Source organism: Pan troglodytes, chromosome 19 (genome assembly GCF_028858775.2).
Source record: "Pan troglodytes isolate AG18354 chromosome 19, NHGRI_mPanTro3-v2.0_pri, whole genome shotgun sequence".
In the NCBI taxonomy this organism is placed as follows: domain Eukaryota; kingdom Metazoa; phylum Chordata; class Mammalia; order Primates; family Hominidae; genus Pan; species Pan troglodytes.
Genome location: NC_072417.2, coordinates 58,665,495 through 58,680,369, shown reverse-complemented (window position 1 = coordinate 58,680,369; position 14,875 = coordinate 58,665,495). Strand labels below are relative to the sequence as shown.

General features: G+C 42.9%; 2 protein-coding genes across 7 annotated transcripts in view; one reads left to right on the top strand and one right to left on the bottom strand.

The window, feature by feature from the left end:
- ZNF18 (zinc finger protein 18) overlaps positions 1–12,779 on the bottom strand; it is a 43,997-nt gene extending 31,218 nt beyond the window's left edge. The window contains exons 1-2 of the mRNA XM_063799016.1: positions 12,700–12,779; positions 464–533 (exon numbers count right to left, since the gene is read on the bottom strand). The gene's annotated coding sequence lies outside the window, so the exon portion shown is untranslated. The remainder of the gene's footprint in view (positions 1–463; positions 534–12,699) is intronic.
- Positions 12,166–14,875, top strand: part of MAP2K4 (mitogen-activated protein kinase kinase 4) — a 122,768-nt gene continuing 120,058 nt past the window's right edge. For 2 of the 6 annotated variants that reach the window (XR_675352.5, XM_016932362.4), the window contains exon 1: positions 12,209–12,376. Coding sequence is in view for 4 of the 6 variants with exons in the window: in XM_016932362.4 (XP_016787851.1) it covers positions 12,262–12,376 (115 nt within the window). In the remaining 2 variants the exon portion in view is untranslated. Of the gene's footprint in view, positions 12,377–14,875 lie in introns of all 6 variants that reach the window. The other 4 variants (XM_009432733.4, XM_063799021.1, XM_511831.8 and 1 more) reach the window with 4 other exon arrangements.

Genomic DNA, 14,875 nt, shown 5'->3' with positions numbered 1-14,875 from the left:
TGTCTGAAGACTGCTGGTCAGAGGGCCTAGAAGCTGACTACTGAAGATTGGGCAGGGCACTGCCCTTGCCAAATCCCTTATCCCACAGTTCACTTGATACTTACTTCATCAGTCTGTGGCCTCCACCAGATGGTAGGCCACTAGGAACTGTTGTTCCCCCCAAGATCCTTATTATTCAGGGAACTCCCAAAAGAGAAATACGAAGGAATTTGGTCAAGGTCAACAGATAAGAATTTAGTCTAGGTCTACTGTAACTACATCCCAAGAACCAAAATTTAGATACCATGGTCCAAAATTCGGAGCATAGCATTTACAACTGTGACACCCTGGCAAATTCCTGACTTACGGAAACAGGCTATACAGATATCAGCCAGTGTTCACTGGAGGAAATGAAGGGAAGAAAGGAACTCAAATCTCAAGCCCTGTCTAGGAGAAGGAGGCAAGTCTTCAGGGTTATACTCACTTATAAACTGGAATCTGGCCTTTTTCCCAGTGAAGAATCCGCTGAATTATCTTAGCTTTCCTTCACATACCTGAAAACAGATATATTCGAGGAGACATGGGTTGGTGTAGACAATTTCTTTTTTTTTTTTTTTTTGCCATCCTTTTATCCCTACATGGCTGCTTCTAGAACTGCCTGCTCCACTCGGGGTTCCAGGAGGACAGCCTTGAGTTCAAGGCAGAGACGTTCTTTTATTCCAAATTGTATCATTTGGACCTCTAGAAAACAGGGTCCTATGGTCCTCCATGATCAATTTCCACCCATCTCTGTGCCATACATTCCCGAGCTTTTTTTTTTTTTTTTTTCTTTTTCTTTTTTCGAGACGGAGTCTTGCTCTGTCACCTAGGCTGGAGCGCAGTGGCATGATCTTGGCTCATTGCAACCTCCGCCTCCCACATTCAAGCAATTCTCCTGCCTCAGCCTCTCAAGTAGCTGGGATTATAGGCGCCCGTCACCATGCTCGGCTAATTTTTGTATTCTTGGTAGAGACAAGGTTTCACCACGTTGGCCAGGCTGGTGTCGAACTCCTGACCTTAAGTGATCCACCCGCCTCGGCCTCCCAAAGTGCTGGAATTACAGGCGTGAGCCACCGCGCCTGGCCATTCCTGAGCTTTTAAATCATCCCTCCTTGCTCCTGCCTGCGTGAGACGTAAAAGAAACAACAAATACCCTAACTTTGCTTCTTGAAAAACCACTTAAAATACACCGAATGATTTATTAACATATATTCCTAGAATTCCAACATACAGATTTGTGAGATGGTAGAAAAAAGTGCCTAAAATATGGCTTATCTATGTAATATTAGCAGATGGTAGTTTAGAAAAGACTACAGGAACATCACCCTTTCCTTGACTGCACATGTGGCTTGGATATAACAGACCAAAACAGGGGTGAAAGCTTTATTGTGGTGCCTGTCGAGAATAGATTAGAATAGACAGTAATGGAGAGGATAGTTTCACAAGACTTTATTCTCAGGCTTAATTAGAACCAATAAAAACTTATAAGTAAAAAAAAAAGTACTATCAATGAATTTCACTGTATAAATATAGTATGAAATGTTTACTAAATGAACAGGATTTTTCATTTATATATCTTGTAATTCTTCGCTATTCTAGTTGAATCTGAGCCAAGAATAGAAACTCAGTCCATTTATTTTCTGGTGACTTAAAGAGAAAAAAGGAAAAGTTTTGTGTAAGTAAAATAGAATGTATTTACAAGAACAGACTGCTTTTCTTTAAAACTGCTTCCAAAAAATTTGTTTCTGAACTTTTTTTTTTTTTTCCAGACGGAGTCTTGCTCTGTCGCCAGTCTGGAGTGCAGTGGCGCAATCTTGGCACACTGCAACCTCTGTCTCCCGGGTTCAAGAGATTCTCCTGCCTCAGCCTCCCCAGTAGCTGGGACTACAGGCGCCCGTCACCATGCCCAGCTAATTTTTTTGTATTTTTAGTAGAAACGGGGTTTCAGCATGTTGGCCAGGATGGTCTCGATCTCTTGACCTCGTGATCCACCCGCCTCAGCCTCCCAAAGTGCTGGGATTACAGGCGTGAGCCACTGCGCCCCGCCGGTCTTTTATTTTTTAAACACTTACTATGCCATGAATTCATAGGGAATATGTTCCAGCACCTCAGGCTTCTTCCCACTGGTTCTCACGAAGTGTGCTTTTCTGGGCAGTGCAGGCTGGCACTTCAGTTCAACCCAGGTACTTTTCTCTTTGTCTTCTTTAGTTTTCTGATAATTTTCCTTCACTTGTTTCAGGAAGCTATCTTGGCTCTTCACGTGCTTAACGTGCCCAATACACACATTAATTCTCTTGGCAAGAATCTTGCCCTTAACTTGTTTGTTTACAACAAATGCCAACAGCATGCTGGGGAACATTGTAGACTCTTCCAGTTTAGCCACGGTGACACCTGTGGGGCATTCCTTTTTGAACAGTACTCATTCCCTTGATGTCTATAATATCACCTTTCTTCTAGATTCGCCTGTGCACGGCCAAAGGAACAACTCCATGTTTTCTAAAACTCCTGGAGAACATATATCGGGTGCCTCTCCTCTTTCACTTTGTGTTCGTCATTTTGGTGAATTACTGGAAGATGGCGGTTCCCCTGAATCATATTTTGAATGAAACTTTAAAAGAATATAAATGTATGGTAATAAATATTTGCTGTTTCATAAGAATGTTTATTTAACAACAAAAGAAAGGACATCCATCATCCTGATTTAGTTCCATCATTTTTATTTTATTTTTTTTTTGAGACAGAATCTCATTCTGTCGCCTAGGCTGGAGTGCAGTGGTGCGATCTCGGCTCACTGCAACCTCTGACTCCCGGGTTCAAGCGATTCTCTTGCCTCAGCCTCCCAAGTAGTTGGGGCTACAGGCACCCGCCACCACACCCAGGTAATTTTTGTGTTTCTAGTAGAGATGGGGTTTCACCATGTTGACCAAGATGGTCTCGATCTCCTGACCTCATGATCTGCCCACCTCAGCCTCCCAACATGCTAGGATTACAGGTGTGAGCCACCATGCCTGGCCAAATGTTCTTAATTTTTTTTTTTTTTTTTTTTTGAGACGGAGTCTAGTTCTGTCGCCCAGGCTGGAGTGCAGTGGCGCGATCTTGGCTCATTTCCACCTCTGCCTCCCAAGTTCAAATGATTCTCCTGCCTCAGCCTCCTGAGTAGCTGGAATTACAGGCATGCACCACCACATCCAGCTAATTTTTGTATTTTTAGTAGAGATGGGATTTCACCACATTGGCCAGGGTGGTCTTGAACTCCTGACCTCGTGATCTGCCCACCTCAGCCTCCCAAAGTGCTGGGATTACAAGTGTGAGCCACTGCGCCCAGCAGTTACATCTTAATTCATTAATTTTCATCAGCTATTATGTTCATGACATTTACAGTCCATAAGCTACCAAAGAATATATAATGTAAAGTGTCCCTCTCAATCCTGTCCACCAATCACCCAGTTTCTCTCTCGAGACACCAACATTTTCATTATTTTCAGTATCTTTCCAAATAAATTAAAAACAAGTAACTAAATATTACATATACATTTCTCCTTCTTTAAAACAAATAGTAGCAAACCATGGTGTTCTTCATCTGGCTTTTTAAAAGATAACAATATATATTGATAGTCATCCCATATCACTACACAAAGAGCTTCCTCTTCTTACAGCTGGGTAGTATTCGCTCCATATTTATTCAGTTGCCTATTAAAGGACATTTAAGTTGATTCTAATATTTTGCTACAAAAATACTATATTCAATAACCTTGGACATATATCATTTTGCAAACGTGAGAATATCTGTAAGAATACATGTCTAGAGGTATAATTTCTGGGTTAAAGGGTATATACATTTGTAATTTTGATAGCCATTGTTAACTTGTCCCCCATTGAGCTGTGCCAATGTACATTCCCACCACCTATGTAGAAGAATGCCAGTTGCCCACACTTTCATCAACATATTGTGTTATTAAACTTCATCTGCTAGATAACTGAGAAATTATACCTCAATGTGGTTTTAATTTACATCTTTTTTTTTAGACAAATCTTCCTCTGTGGCCCCGACTGGAGTGCAATGGCATGATCCCAGCTCACTGCAGCTTTGACGTCCTGGGCTCAAGTGATCCTCCTGCCTTGGTCTCCCAAAGTGTTGGGATTATAGGTGTGAGTCAACGTGCCTGTCCGCATCTTCGCATTTTTAAAGAGACATTTATATTCCTTTTCTGTGATCCACTTGTTAATTTTCTTGGCTCAATTTTCTATTAGGTTGTTGTTCTTTTTCATGTTGATTTGTAGGAATTTTTTTTTTTTTTTTTTTTTTTTGTGACAGAGTCTTGATCTGTCACCAGGCTGGAGTGCAGCGGCGTGATATTGGCTCACTGCAACCTCCGCCTCCTGGGTTCAAGTGATTCTCCTGCCTCAGCCTCCCAAGTAGCTGGGACTACAGGCATGTGCCACCATGCCCGGCTAATTTTTGTGTTTTTAGTAGAAATGGGGTTTCACCGTGTTAGCTGGGAGGGTCTCCATCTCTTGACGTCGTGATCCACCCACCTCGGCCTCCCAAAGTGCTGGGATTACAGGCGTGAGCCACTGTGCCTGGCCAATTTATAGGAAATTTTTATTAGTGAAATTAATCCTTTATCCATGTTATAAATTGAAGCATTTTCCCAGTTAGCAGTTTGTCTTTTGACTTTGCTTATTGTGTTTTTTGCTAAGAGAATTTTTTAGAAATTTCATCTTTTGCTTGTGTCGTTCTTAGAAATGATGGGCTTATCTTATATCTTCATGGTTTCTTATTTTTTCTTTAATACTAAGATTTTTGATCCATTTGGAACTCATCTAGATTTAAAGTTTGAGCTATGGATTCAAGTTCATTTTTTAGCAAATGTCTACCTTTATTTGAGATCTCACCTTTAATTATATTATATTCTCAAAAGTATTTGAGTCTATTTCTAGTCTTCCTAATTAGTTTTGTCACCTAATTTAGGTTTTTTCATTCTTATGACATTTCTCTCCTGCTCATTAACATTTTTTTGCTGGGTATTCTTTATTTTGCTATTAATTCCAAATGTCAGGTAACTTAATTCTTTTCAGCATTCTAAAAATAGAGAATTTCCTATGTGTCTAACAATAATTTTTCAATTATTCTATATTGCTGATAAAGTGCTTCATCAACTACTAACAGAATTTAGTTGCTGATATCTGATGGTTAGAGTAAGACAACAAACCCGTATGGAACAATTTGGAAAAGAGTAAGGCTTTCTTGAGCTTTGATTGGTTGAATTTGATGTGCTGGGACCAAAAGTGACTGACAGATGGTCACGAGAGTTCATGTTTTGGTAATTCCTCTCGAAATGAACATATATTTCATTTTTAGTTTATAAGAAATACAATGTCGGCCAATGTCCTCTTCGTTGGATATTGTAGATGAAATGCCTCAAAACATAATGTTGTTCACTAGGGTGGCTATAATAGAAAAGCCAGATAATAACAAGTGCTGGTGAAATCGTGGAGAAATTGAAACCCTCATACTCTTAGTGGGAATCTGAAATGATGCAGCAACTTTAAAAAGTCTAGTAGTTCCTCAAATGGTTAAACATAGAGTTACCATAAGATTCATCAGTTCCACTCCTATGTATATACACAAGACATCTGAAAATATATGTCCACAGGAAAACTTGTACAAATGCTCATTGCAGCATTATTCCTAATAGCCAAAAAGTGGAAGTGACCCAAAATGTCCATCAATAGACAAATGGATAAACAAAATGTGATATATCCATACAATATAATATTATCCAGTCATAAAAAGGAATGAAACACAGATACATGGTACGACATAGATGAACGTTAAAAGCATTATGGTAAGTGAAAGAAGTTAGATACGTATTGTGTGACCACGTACTGTATGATTCCATTTGTATGAAATGTCCAGAATTGGCAAATATATAGAGACATAAAGTAGATTTGTAGTTGCTGAAAGCTAGGGGTAGGGGCAGTTGGAGTCCAATGAGGAGCAACTGCAAAGGGTATAAAGTTTCCTTTCGGGATGATAAAAGTGTCCTAAATTTGATTGTTGTGATGGTTGCACAACTGTGAATGTACAAAAACCACTGAATTGGCCGGGCGTGGTGGCTTACGCCTGTAATACCAGCACTTTGGGAGGCCGAGGCAGGCGGATCACAAAGTCAGGAGATCGAGACCATCCTGGCTAACACGGTGAAACCCCGTCTCTACTAAAAATACAAAAAATTAGCCAGGCATGGTGGCGGGTGCCTGTAGTCCCAGCTACTCGGGAGGCTGATGCAGGAGAACGGCGTGAACCCAGAAGGCAGAGCTTGCAGAGAGCCGAGATCAAGCCGCTGCACTCCAGCCTGGGCGACAGAGCAAGACTCCATCTCAAAAACAAACAAACAAACAAACAAAAAAACAAAAAACCACCGAATTATACACTATAAGTAGGTGAATTATATGGTATATGAATTATAGCTTCATAAAACTTAAACACAATGAAACAAAACAGTATTATTAAATTCAAACCCAATGTTGTTACCTAATCTCAAAAGCAAAACCAAACCCACAATGCCCTCCCCCAACTAATTATTAAATTCTACAATCTTGAGTTAGCCAGAGATGCTTGTTGTGGTCTCACATAAGACCACATTTGATACATGCCTTTGCATGTGAGGCCCTTTCTTGGCTACGCCCTAGGTGATTCCTTTCTTTTAGATACATTTCAATAAGTCATTATTTTTATCAGAACCTACCCAGTAAGATTATATTAGTTGGACAAATTCAGACTTAGTTGTTAGAAGTTACAGTACTTGGTTTGTTATTTTGTTCTAGCGAGTAATACAATTTAGCAAAATGTTTAACTTCTGTGTGACATTTTTAGTTTTGTTATGTTTTTTATATTCCCTAATATTTTATTTTAAAAAATTTCAGACACACAGTGGAAAAAATTGTAGTTAGTAGCAGCAGTCTATCCACCACCTAGATGTCACTATTAACATTTTATTATGCTTGTTTTAGCATATCTCTATCCATCTTTCTATCCCTCTCTCCTATCATTCAACCATTTTTTCAAAGTAAATTGCAGATATCAGCATTATGTCCTGTTAAATACTGCAGGACTCCTATAATTAGCTAGAGTTTTATATTTGTATTCCTTTTTTTTTTTTTGAGACAGAGTCTTGCTCTGTCACTCAGGCTGGAGTCCAGCAGCGAGATCTCGGCTCACTGCAACCCCCGGCTCCCGGGTTCAAGCAATTCTCTTGATACTCAGCCTTCTGAGTAGTCGGGACTATAGGCATGCGCCACCACATCCAGCTAATTTTTGTATCTTTAGTAGAGACAGGTTTCGCCATGTTGGCCAGGCTGGTCTCAAACACCTGACCTCAAGTAATCTGTCTGCCTTGGCCTCCCAAAGCGCTGGGATTATAGGCGTGAACCACCACACTCAGCCTGATATTTGTTTACAGGTTTTTCTTTTGATGTAAAATTTACATACAATGAAATGCACAAATCTTTAGCATATATTTGCTGCATTTTGACAAGTGCTTACCCTTGTGTGACCCAAACTCTTATCAAGGTATAGAATATGACCATTACCCCAGAAAGTTCCTTTTTCCCCTTCCCAGTTAATCTTCAAGCTTCCTTCCCTGTATTTTACTTATTTCTTTTTATTATTATTATTTTAAATTATTTATTTATTTTTTGAGATGGAATCTCCCTTTGTCTCCCAGGCTGGAGAGCAGTGGCACGATCTTGGCTCACTGCAACCTCCGCCTCCTGGGTTCAAGTGATTCTCCTGCCTCAGCCTCCTGAGTCACTGGGATTACAGGCATGCGCCACCATGCTCGGCTAATTTTTGTCTTTTTAGTAGAGATGGGGTTTCACGATGTTGTCCAGCTTGGTTTTGAACTCCTGACCTCAGGTGATCCACCCACCTTGGCCTCCCAAAGTGCTAGAATTACAGGCATGAGCCACTGTGCCCAGTCCTTTTTTTTTTTTTGTTCCAGTGAAGTTAGAGCAACAGAATACAGAGTATGTGGACAGGTTGTGGGTGTAGTTCTTGCAGAATAGAATCCTATACTTCCGTAATATGTTTGTATTTGGTCAGACCATGGTATTCACCAGCATAAATGGTAGCATGGTATTCACCTTTTGTAATGACTTAGAGTGAGATATTTCCATTCTTTCACTCTTATAAATAATGTTGTCATGATCATTTTCTTATAAATCTTTATACATATGCATGATTATTAATAGTCAAAATAGTAATATTGGCCAGGTGCGGTGGCTCACGTCTGTAATTCCAGCACTTTGGGAGACCAAGGCGGGTGGACCACCAGAGGCCAGGAGTTCAAGACAAGCCTGGGCAACATGGTGAAACCCCATCTCTACTAAAATTACAAAAAATTAGCTGGGCATGGTGATGTGCGCCTGTAGTGCCATCTGCTTGGGAGGCTAAGCCATGAGAACAACGTGAACCTGGAGGTAGAGGTTGTAGTGAGCTGAGATCATGCCACTGTACTCCAGCCTGGGCAACAGAGCAAGACTCTGTCTCAAAAAAAAAAAAAAACTAGTAACATCTTCTTTTATCTGAACCAGATGAAACTTTGGTTCTTTAATGGCACGAACTGGGCAAAGTTTCTCACAGGCCCTGTATTTCCAATTAAATTCAGTGCTTGAATGACATCCAGAAACCTGCACAGCTTGCAGCTCTCTGCCTGAAGAGGCAACATCCGTCACTGGGTGGCCTGGTCCTGAGCCCTTGGCAATTTGAGGGTGGGCGTTTTGCTCAAAGACAATTGCTAAGGCTATATGGAATATCTGGTGACTGTTCCATCCAAATAGAGGTGTCTGACCTTGTTTCTTTCCCAGAGGCTGAAATTGGGGTCCTAAGGTGAAATCCAGTTGTAAATTACTTTTTCTTTATTTGGAATGTGAAATGAAAAATGTATTCTTGAGGCTGGGTGCAGTGGCTCACCCTTGTAATCCCAGCATTTTGGGAGGCTGAGGCAGGCAGATCACCTAAGGTCGGGAGTTCGAGACCAGCCTGAACAATATGGTGAAACCCCGTCTCTACTAAAAGTAAAAAATTAACCAGGTGTGGTGGCACATGCCTGTAATCCCAGCTACTCGGGAGGCTGAGGCAGGAGAATCACTTGTGCCCAGGAAGCGGAGGTTGCAGTGAGCCGAGATCGCGCCATTGCACTCCAGCCTGGGCAACAAGAGCGAAACACCATCTCAAAAAAAAAAAAAATGTATTTTTAGTCTAACCATTGACATATGTATCATAAAAAACAAGCAAGCTAGATTTCTCAACAAAGGTTCTCTAAGCAAGGAATACACAGACGTTACTCTTTCTCTGCAGCCTCTTTCAGGATGGGGGACTTTGATATTGCCATACATTCCTCTTAGCAATCATCTTAATTTGTTATTTTCATCTACTCTAGTGGGAAGATAAAATCACTACATGGCAGAGCCAGGAGTTTCAGGCCCATTTGGGGATTTCCTCAAGGATATCTTATAAATGTAAATTTGCTGGTTATTCATATGTATTGCTTAATTGCCTTCCCGTCTCCCCAGTGATTATGCCAGCCACCACCATTATTACTAAAAAGGTTAACTTTTTTTAAGCAATTCATTTTTCTGAACTGTGTATTAGTTTGCTAAGGGATGTCATAGCAAAAGAACCAATAAACAACAGAAATGCATTTTCTCACAGTTATGGAGGCTGGAAGTCCAAGGTGTAGGCAGAGTTGGTGTCTTTTGAGGACACACTCTGTGGCTTGTAGATGATCATCTTCTCCTAGCTCTGTGTGTCTGCATCCTAATCTCTTTGTAAAGACACCAGTCCTATTGGATTAGGGCCCACTCGTATGACCTCATTTTACTTTAAAGACCCTATTTCCAAATATAGTCCCATTCTGAGATGCTGGGGGTTAGGACTCCAACATGTAAATTTGGTGAGGGAGCAGAATACAATTTAGTCCATAAGAAATCATAAAACACAAATATGTAAGAGAAATGTGAGCATAAGAAAAAGTTAAAAAGCTCATACATAGCTTCCTCAGTTGGAACAAATCAAAGTGCTTTCTTGTTTTTGCCATATGCACATCTAATTATTGGCTCTTACTAGTTTACAATACCAACAGCAATGCAAGTATATGTCAGTTTTATCACAAACTCAGAATTAGGTATTCTTAAAAATAAGATTAGTTATATTTTTATTGTATTTCTCTTTTAATTCAGTTTCCCAATTTCCCTTAATGAATTTGCTAGGTTGAATGTTTTCCTCTCTATATATAAATATATAAATATAACTATATATATATATTTTTTAATAGATGGAGTCTTGCTCTGTCACCCAGGCTGGAGTGCAGTGGCACAATCTCGGCTCACTGCAACCTCTGCCTCCCAGGTTCAAGCGATTCTCCTGCCTCAGCCTCCCTGGTAGCTGGGATTATAGGTACCTGCCACCACACCGGCTAATTTTTGTTTTTTTCTGTATTTTTAGTAGAGACAGGGTTTCACCACGTTGGCCAGGCTGGTCACTAACTCCTGACCTCACGTAATCCACCCGCCTTGGCCTCCCAAAGTGCTGGGATTACAGGTGTGAGCCAACATCCCCAGCCTTCTTTAATATATGTTATTTATAATATTGGATGTGTGTGTGTGTGTGTGTGTGTGTGTGTGTTTAAATTAATTTTCTAGTAGTTGCCTAATCTGTAGTGCCGCTTCTTGGATTTCTATTAAAAGAATATATATTAAATTCTTATTAAAGGCCAGTTATGATGGCTCACAATTAAGATGTCCTAGGAGCAACAAGAGCTGGGTGGGCTACTGATTTCCAGATGGGAATCTGGCCATGTTTATAAGACCTGGACTTGAAGATATTGGGCAGCCAACGAGGCCCATGGAGGAGAATTCTGGCGGGCTCTCCACTTAAGTACACCTACCTGCTCTCACCTTCAATTTGCCTTTAATGCCTCTCCACTTGATGTTTATGGCTAGCCACTTTTAGGATCTGAGCCATCAAGATGATGGATGAAATTGGGTTTGGAACAAGAAGGCAGGGCTATTTTGACCCAGGACACATTTCCAGCATGCTGTGAGGAACTCTCAGCATCAAATAACGTCTGGGTGGAAGAAGTTTTGGGAAAGAAGTCTAGCTGTAGATCACACAATGCTTCTAAATGGGAGAAAATGTCCAGCTCCATCCATGGCTTAGATTCTTTGGGAAGTAGGATAACTGGCTATTCCATTTTAGGCAAGGCTGCCTGGCCAGAAACCCATGTCTTACCATTTCGAGTACATTATGGTTGGCTTACAAATCCTAGCCTCATAGAGAACTTTTTCTTCTTTTAGCTACTGTCTTCCTAAAATAAAAGTCTCTGTGCAAAGCAATGGAAGAAACCTCATATTGTTTTTTGGGGTTGTCATTTTATGTAACTTACAATAATGACTACGGCTCGTCTTATACAAGATGTAAAGGATTTGGGGGAGGGAATCCAGTGTGCATTTAGGGGAAGATGGTGATGTAGATAGCATATTTCAGGAGGCTGGGAAGTGTCGAGTGCTTAAATATATGCTTCTCAAATTTAATGGGCATACAAATTACCTGGTGGTATTATTAAAATGTAACCTCTAATTCAGTAGTTTTGGGATGGGTCCATGGACAGCACTTTGGTTAGTTCCCCTTGGGACTCCCCTTTCCCCTCAGAGAAGTGTAGAGGGTTGGGGTATTGGGCTTAGGAGGAGTTCCAGACTGTAACCATAGCTCTAGGTAACTCCCTTCTGGAAGTGATGTGTTAGCGACTGGAGGAGAAAGGGATCCCTGGGATCCTTTTCAGCTTTACTATTCCGATTTGGGGTTCTGAGATTCCAACAAAGTGGACTTTTGGGAGTCACAGACCTCCATGGGAATGATGAAAGCTGTGTACCTTCTTTCCGCACAAATGCAGGCCCACCTTTAATTCTGCAAACCACTTTAGGCCCCGCGGGCCCGCAGCCCCGGTCCAACACAGCTGTCTGCTTCACAGGTCGCGCACCCGGAGCCGGGCGGTTCTGCAGCTCAGCATCTGGCGCGGGCTGCGCGTCGGGCTCGGGCGGGGGCGTGTCAGGAGGCGTGTCCGGGGCGTGTCGGAGGCGGGGCCAAGGCGGGGGCAAGCCTCGCCCCTCGGCCGTGCGAGAGGCCGAGCTTGCTGCATTGCAGCCGCCGCGGCGCCGCTCGGCTCTTCACTCCCAACAATGGCGGCTCCGAGCCCGAGCGGCGGCGGCGGCTCCGGGGGCGGCAGCGGCAGCGGCACCCCCGGCCCCGTAGGGTCCCCGGCGCCAGGCCACCCGGCCGTCAGCAGCATGCAGGGTAAGGAACGCGGTCGCGCCGAGACCCCAGCCCCCTAGCGCGGCAACCCGCGTCGTCGCGGCCTGCCCCAGCGGACGCCCCCGGACCCGGCTGAGGAAGCCACGGCAGCCGCCGGCTTCTCCCTCTCTCCCTCCCCGGCTTCCCGCCCCGCTCCCGGCCGCCTCCGGCCCGGCTTGGATCCGAGCTACGGGCCGCATAGGCCCCGGCCGCGGCCTCTGCCTGCGCTTGGCCCCTGGGCCCTACCGGGCTCTCTCAGCCGGCCCGCAGGGCCCACCTGGTCCGGGACCGCCCCCGCGGCCGTCCCCATCGCCCCCGCCGCTTACCTGGCGCCCGCCCGGCCCCCGTTTCCGGGAACGCGCCGGCTCGGGGCTGCGGCTGAGCGGGAGGGGCGTCGGGCCTGCCTCCTGGTCCCTGACGCCGCTCAGGTAGGCGGCGAAGACAGCGGCCCCGGCCGGCGCCCCTCGGCCCCGCCGCCGCAGTGGGCCCCGCTCAGGGCCATCTTGGCTGTCGCCGGGCACAGCTGGAGCCGGACCACCGAGCTGACCTCGGGCTCCGGGGGCCTCTTGGAACCTGCGTTTTCAAACTTTTGCAGGGTTTCTGTGCGCTGGAAGGGATGGGGGTGGGGGGCGGGTGCCCAGGCCTGTGCCACCTGTAAGGTAGGTAGGCTGCCACTGGCCTGGGAGAGGCATTTTGTTCCAGGCCAGGGATTTCTGTGTTAGCATTGCGTGCAGGAAGAAAAAAAAAAAAAAAAAAAAAAGAAGACTTAATTTGGTTTAAATGGAGAGATACAGGAAATAGACAGGGGTCAAAGTGATACTGTAGTGTCTGGACGTTTGAGGCAGCTCTGCTAATTAATGCCTTTCCCCACTGGGAATGCCTATTAGCTCTGTATGGCTTTTGACAGGGGGTGTTGTGAAAATACCAGGCCAGGCCCGAGCCTGTTAGGGACCATTTCCTTAAATTTACTGGGGAATTTTGAGTAGTAATGCTATTTTTAAAACAGGGAATCTCAGAACTCTCTTGACAACTTTAGCAAACTGCTTGTGTTGAATTATTAACAGAATAAGGGTTGGGGTACCCTTGGTAGTCAGTGTGACCATGGTTACTTTTTGATTCCATTCTTCTTAAAGGGCTTCTAGCATTTAGTTAGGTTCAACAGACATTTATTGAATGTTTCATGTTTATAGAGCATGCCATAATTCAGGAAGAAGAGACAGGATTTTATTTATCTTTACATCCCTGTCACCCTCCCCATGAAATAATTTTAATATACATAAAAACCAGTGATAGATATATAGACAGGATGATGTCAGAGCTTAGAGGACACTTTCTGGGCAGGCCCTAAGATAATTCATTCAAATTGAATTAGTTATTGGATGCCCACTGTGTTGCACAGCACATTATACTGATGAAGTATAAGATTGACTTCCTGACTGTACAGCTTTACAATTTAGGTGGTGGTGGTTGGGGCGAAATGAAATGGCAAAATGACAATTTAGGATTGTATTTCTTGTTCCAGATGGGTGACTTACAAAGCTTATAAAAACAAGGTGATTTGTTTGTTTGTTTTATTGGTGGGGAGGCTGACAGTTTGAAATAGCTAGATACATTGTTTTTTTTTTTGGTTCAAAAAATATTTATTGAGCATCTGCATAAAACGCTCATGCTGAGTTTATAGAGAATTGAACATCTCTAACTGTCCTCATAGAGGTTATCCCCCTGTGAAGATGGGGGAGGGAAGGCTATTTAGCTAAACATGAAAAATTACTAGTTGGAAAAGTAATAAAGGTAACAAGCTGGGTTTTGTGATGGAAGATAATAGAGGGCAGTCCGCTTGATAAGATGGTCAGAGAAGGCTTGTCTGGAAAGCTAACCCTCTTTTACCTGAAGACGGTTCTAGGCAGAGGAACAGTGTGTATGAAGGTTCCAAAGCAGGGAAGAGCTTGGAGTGTTCTAGGAACTCCTAAGGCAGTGGTTAGGACTTTTTCTGATGCTGTCCGTTCTCCTCAGCCCTTGTATGTTGATACCCAGTTAACTAAACTTTCTAATAAGCAGAACCCATTTTAGAAGGAAAAAGGACCTAAGACCTCTCTATGAATTATTGCCGAATTTTCTTTTTTATCAATATTGTGTCTAGTCTTGATTGATTCAGGAATGTGTTATATCTTGTTCTTGAAACTTTTTTCATTAGTCAGAATGAAGTGCTTGATATTCTCAGGATGTTGTCTAGAACAGTCTGTTATAAAGCTTGAACTTAAGCAGCAATTTAGGATCTTTCTTTTTGGTTTGTTTTGTTCTGTATCTTAATTGTGAGGCCCTTGAAGAGGAAATCTTATAAGAACCCAAAAAGAAAGATTCCCATCCAATTGTATGGGAGTCACACCTCCCATACTGTACTTCATCTGCCAAGGGTCTTCTTTTGCTTTAGATCAGACTTCACAGAGTGGGCCTTAGAAGATGTTTGATGTACTTCCATTCCTTCTCCCCCAATCTAATTAT